General features: G+C 40.6%; 1 protein-coding gene across 1 annotated transcript; it reads right to left on the bottom strand.

Moving 5' to 3' along the window:
* Nucleotides 1-334: 334 nt before the first annotated feature.
* LOC126491527 (ferritin light chain 1-like) lies at nucleotides 335-907 on the bottom strand. Its single transcript, XM_050127261.1, has one exon. It carries the CDS (start codon nucleotides 764-766, stop codon nucleotides 350-352), a length of 417 nt encoding a protein of 138 aa, XP_049983218.1. The 5' UTR covers nucleotides 767-907; the 3' UTR covers nucleotides 335-349.
* Nucleotides 908-5066: the final 4159 nt, after the last annotated feature.

Here is a 5066-nt window from a genome sequence, read left to right as displayed (position 1 = left end):
GATAATGGTTAGAACGTGGTCCAGGAACGGGAGTCGTGTGAGGAGAATTCTGAGTGCTTGTGAGAACATGTCAAGAAAACAAGACAAGAGTCTTGTGGGAAAAAAGAAAAGAAAAGAAAAGAAAAGAAAAGAAAAAGAGTTTTGTGACCTCAGTTTCTTTAAAACGTGAAATTATTCTTGGAATTTTTTTTTTCTGCTTCAAAAGGCTTTATTTTTACTTGGTCCAAGACTTGAGAGGGGCTCCAGGGCGTTACAAAGCTGCCTAGTGGCTTCTTGAGAGGTTCGGGTGAAGGTCCTGAGGTGGGCTGGTGCACAGCAGAGGTGGGAGCCCCTCGGAAGGAGAGGCCTCCTAGTCATGCTTGAGAGTTAGCCGCTCAAAAAGGTACTCACCCAGAGATGCCTGGGGCTCATTAGCCAACCTGCGGAGGTTGGTCAGGTGTTTGCCCATCTTCTTGATGACCTTCACCTCCTTATCCAGGAAGTGGTTTTCAAGGAAGTCACAGAGATGAGGATCTGTGCGGGCAGAGCCCAGGGAATGAAGATCCAAGAGGGCCTGGTTCAAGTTCTTCTCCAAGGCCAGGGCAGCTTCCATGGCCTCCTGGGTTTTACCCCACTCATCTTGAGATGGCTTCTGCACATCCTGAAAGAGTGCACGGCCTCCGCGATCGCTCTGCAACTTGTAGGAGGCCCGCAGGTGCAGGTTGATCAGGCGGTTCACGGCAGCCTCCACTTCGGTGGAATAATTCTGACGAATCTGGGAGGTCATGGTTGAGACGCAGTCTGGAGCTACCCGCAAAGAGACGGTGCTGGCTGGTCCTGGGAGCTGAAAGGGGCGAGGTGATGGTCCCGGAGGCTGCGGCTGCAGATGAGGAGCGGTGGAAGCTAACAAAGGGAGGCCCTGGGTCTGTTCCGTCCAAACACTGTTGAAGCAAGACACAGATCCACGGGATCTCCGAAGGCTGCTGCGGCTCTTGGAATGTTTTTAATGCTCCCCCTAGGTGTGGTAGATAGGAGTGAGTTTATATTACTCATTATTGCTTGCTATTGGTATTCAATTAAGTCTTTGAACATCCTTTATATGCCTCCATGTTTTTGCCAAGTGTGGTTTGTATTTGTGATTGTCCACAGCTTCAACTCAAGGGAACTTTACTCACGTGTCTTTGCTTAACCTTCAGTGTATCAATTTTCTAATGTTTTGAATAAAGCTGTCTGTTGCATGGAAAAAAAACAAAAACAAAACCAGTGCTGCCTGGGTGACTCTTACACTGCCACATTTGGCTGCCAGCATGAGGTGTAACCTTAGCTACCCCTAGAGCACAGCTTTTGTGTGTTCTCATGAAACACTTCCCAAAAGAGTTGACCTCAATGATGCTGGTCACATCTTTAATTAATTAATTAATTTGGTTTTTCGAGACAGGATTTCTCTGTGGTTTTGGAGCCTGTCCTGGAACTAGCTCTGTAGACCAGGCTGGTCTCGAACTCACAGAGATCCGCCTGCCTCTGCCTCCCGAGTACTGGGATTAAATGCGTGCGCCGCCACCGCCCGGCCCCTGCTGGTCACTTCTTAACCACTGCTAATTCCTCAGCTCTAGCTGGCCAGCATCTAGTATCCAGCAGATCAAACGTTTGACTTTAGTATTTCTAAGATTCTGCTATCCCGAGCCCCAGCTAACCACAACTACAGAATTTCTTTAAACTTTTCTCTGAGACTTCACAAGCCAGGCCTCCATCTTCTGCATTGCTCTCAGTATGTTTATATTCTAAGCTCCTATAGAATAGCTCACTAAGCATTGAATACCTATCATCTATCTATATCTGTCTATCTAGCTAAGAAGGGTGTGTGTATGGGGTGCAAATACAACTTGCAGGGAAAATTAGAAATCGGTTCTATTCTTCCACCTTATAAGTTCCAGGGATCAAATTCATGTCTTGAAACATAGCAACAAATGCCTTTTATCTACTGAGACATCTCATGTCTCCTTCTATGTAAAGGCTTAATTCTTTGACAGGGAATCTAAATAATAGAAAATCTAGCTTCCCCATGGGTGAACAAGGGATTAACAGGCATGCAAATTGCATCTCCAGAGACAGGGCTTCTGCTCTGTTTTGACAACCTTTTCCCTCTTACTGTCTGGGTCCATGGTAATTACTTCTGATGACCTTAATGCTTAGGACAGTAATGGCCTTGTCACATATTTAGGCATAGATAACACAGTTGGGAAGAATTTTTTCCCTTTCTAGGCCTTACTGTGTAAAACCAAGAAGAAAATGCCATGTCAAATTTATGTGCAGATATAATCAAATAATGTTCAATGAAACACTCTGGTACTATACCCAATTTATAAATACATGAAACATTTTCATTAAGTCTGGACCAGATATTTAATTTACAATAATAATATAAATCACAAGCTCTAAAGAATTCCTTACAAGTTCCAGATATTTGTATCATTGTATTTCAATTATCCTTAAAATGATCAAAACACATATTCTGAATATATAATTTTTTGAAGTACACAGTATAACTTTCAGGATGGCAAAACAGATAATATTTATCTCATTTCATTAACTTAGTAGGTATGCTTATTGTGTTAATAAAACTAAATATATCCATAGAATATGCTAAACTAGAGGTAAAATTTTAGGGGATAATTCATTTTTCATTCCATATAGAGCTAGCCACAAAATTTGAAATATTTGAAGATGTAATAAAGGTAAAATTTCAAGTTCCTATTCTCTCTCTGAGTACATTAAGTTCATTCGAGAATAAAACAGTTAATTCACACTTACCAAGGCAACTTTAGTTTTTCTAAAAGTTCAGGGGAAACATAAAGAAAGATTGTAGCTATTGTGCTGATGTTAAAAATCATTCTTTTTTTAAAAAAAATCATTCTTAAAATTAGATAAAGAGAGTAACAAGATAAAAAGGATACAGCAGACACAGCTTATTCTCTAGTTCTTTTCTTCATTGAACCAAAACTCCGTCTACCTTTTAAGCAATCCCTTCACCCCAAACCTCATGTTCCTCAAAGGAAGTCTACTCTCAGCTTTTAGAGTTGCCCTCATGACTATAAGGTGACTCCAAAGTTTCTGCCAGTTATTTGTTCTGAAAAAGGCAAGAGATTTACAGCGTAACACCACACCTTCAGGCTCTTTTATGAGAATTATTTTGGAAAAGTATTTGACTTCTTTGAGAAGCTTCCTAAAACAACCTGTCCCCCCATTGCATTGATGCGACACTGCTTTGTATGAAACAAAGCCACACCATACAAAGAATCTTAACACACTGGCACCATATCTATCCTGAGGAGACCATAACACATGCATGAAACTCCTGACAAGTATAGATAAGGCCAAAGTTATGGAACTCCTAACCAATGCGATATAGTCAAACATCTTAATAAATCAGCTAACACATCTCAAAAGGTACTTGCACTGTGTTCCCATTGCTTACAATTCAAAAGAATGTTCTTAGATACAAAGATTGAAGGCAAAGTCATCTTTCCTACAGTTACTAAGCTATGCACTATTTAAGTTAAAGTTTTTTTTCTAGAATACTGTCGTCATAAGCACATATTTTAATGGACTATTTGTCTATATGAAGGCGTATATCCTGACTGAAATCCTGGCATATTATCACTGGCATTTACTAGCACGAACTCATTTGTCAGATGAGTCATCACCTAGAAATAAGGATCATTTCCTTAGTTAAACAGAAATGGACTGAGTACCTACAATGTGCCCAATACTACATTTGCACTGTAGCTGCAATAATGAACAACATGGACTAATTTCCCAAGTTTATATTCGAGAAGGGGAAACAGAATATGAAATATTGGTAAAATACATGGTATGCCAGATGGCGATGTTAAGAAGTGAAACTATATAGGCATTTAGATTCAGGGTTTGAAAATGAAAAGGAAGTTATTTGAAAGAGTCAAGGTAAGCCTGCAACAGGTTTGGGAGAGCAAGGAAGATGATGGCTATTAAGTGCGGTGAGCAGCATAGCTACAGGCAAGAGAAGTTAGAAGTAGGGTGGGCAAAATGTCCTGGACCTGGAGATAGAAGCCTTCCTGCTCCTCCAACCCCCACTGGTCTCCAGGAATGCAGCAAAAGTGGCCTGCATCAGCAGAGGGTGGAAGAGCAAGAGGAAGTGGGAAATGGAACCTGAGCCAATTTGCATTTAAGAATAGCTCCAGTGGAGAACAGACATGCAGACTTTTAGGACAGGTCTAGTCACAGGTACAATTTGCAAATAAAGCCAACAAAAAATGTTGATGGATGAAGCGTGGGGTATACAAAGATGGCTCAAATGTTTAGACCCAAATAGCTAGATGGATAATACTGACGTTAACTGAGAAGAATGAAACAGCAGAACAAACTTCTATTGGAACTTTCAGAATTTAGTTTTATACTGCAAAATTTTGAGCTGTGGATTACATATCTAAGTGAGATGTCAAGATATTTGTTGTGTCTATGAGTCAAGAATCGAGAGTAAGAGAAGCACTCAAGACTAAATTTAGAAACACTGTTAAATTTTAAAATATAAATGACCTGGAAAATAAAGGTGAGTTATAAAAATAGGAGGAGATGGAAATAGAGTTGGGTGTAAGTGTGGGTTTAGCACGTGTAATGACGTGGGTTGAGTCACCACCAACAAAAAAAAAAATAGGAAATAAGAGACCCAAGGACTGAGCTTTAGTGGTACAAGACAGCTATATTTAGTTTGAGGTAAAGGGTTCTGGAAAGCTGTTGTAACAGACAAGATCTCCCAACCACAGGATGTACTGCCATGGTCTGTAAAATTTGACAAGTATTTGATTTCTTAAACAGATCCTTTAGGTAGAATACATGATAAGATGACTATTTGCCATTGTGTCTATTCTCTACTGGAAGGCAAATCTAGGAGCTGGGCACAAAGGCTCCTTTCTGCTCACTGACTATGTGTCTGGTACTCTATACTCTGTCCCACAGTGACTTCAGTGTTAGGAAACCACCAAGAAGGGCACAGCTGCTTTTGACCTCCCAGCAAGAGCAAGGTATAGATAGATCACGGATTCCTTCCC

This window comes from Alexandromys fortis, unplaced genomic scaffold, assembly GCF_014885135.2.
Source record: "Alexandromys fortis isolate MF-2015 unplaced genomic scaffold, M_Fortis_MF-2015_v1.1 scaffold_279, whole genome shotgun sequence".
Classification (NCBI taxonomy): domain Eukaryota; kingdom Metazoa; phylum Chordata; class Mammalia; order Rodentia; family Cricetidae; genus Alexandromys; species Alexandromys fortis.
Note: the sequence above shows the minus strand (reverse complement) of the source record. Positions and strands in the feature narration are given on the sequence as shown.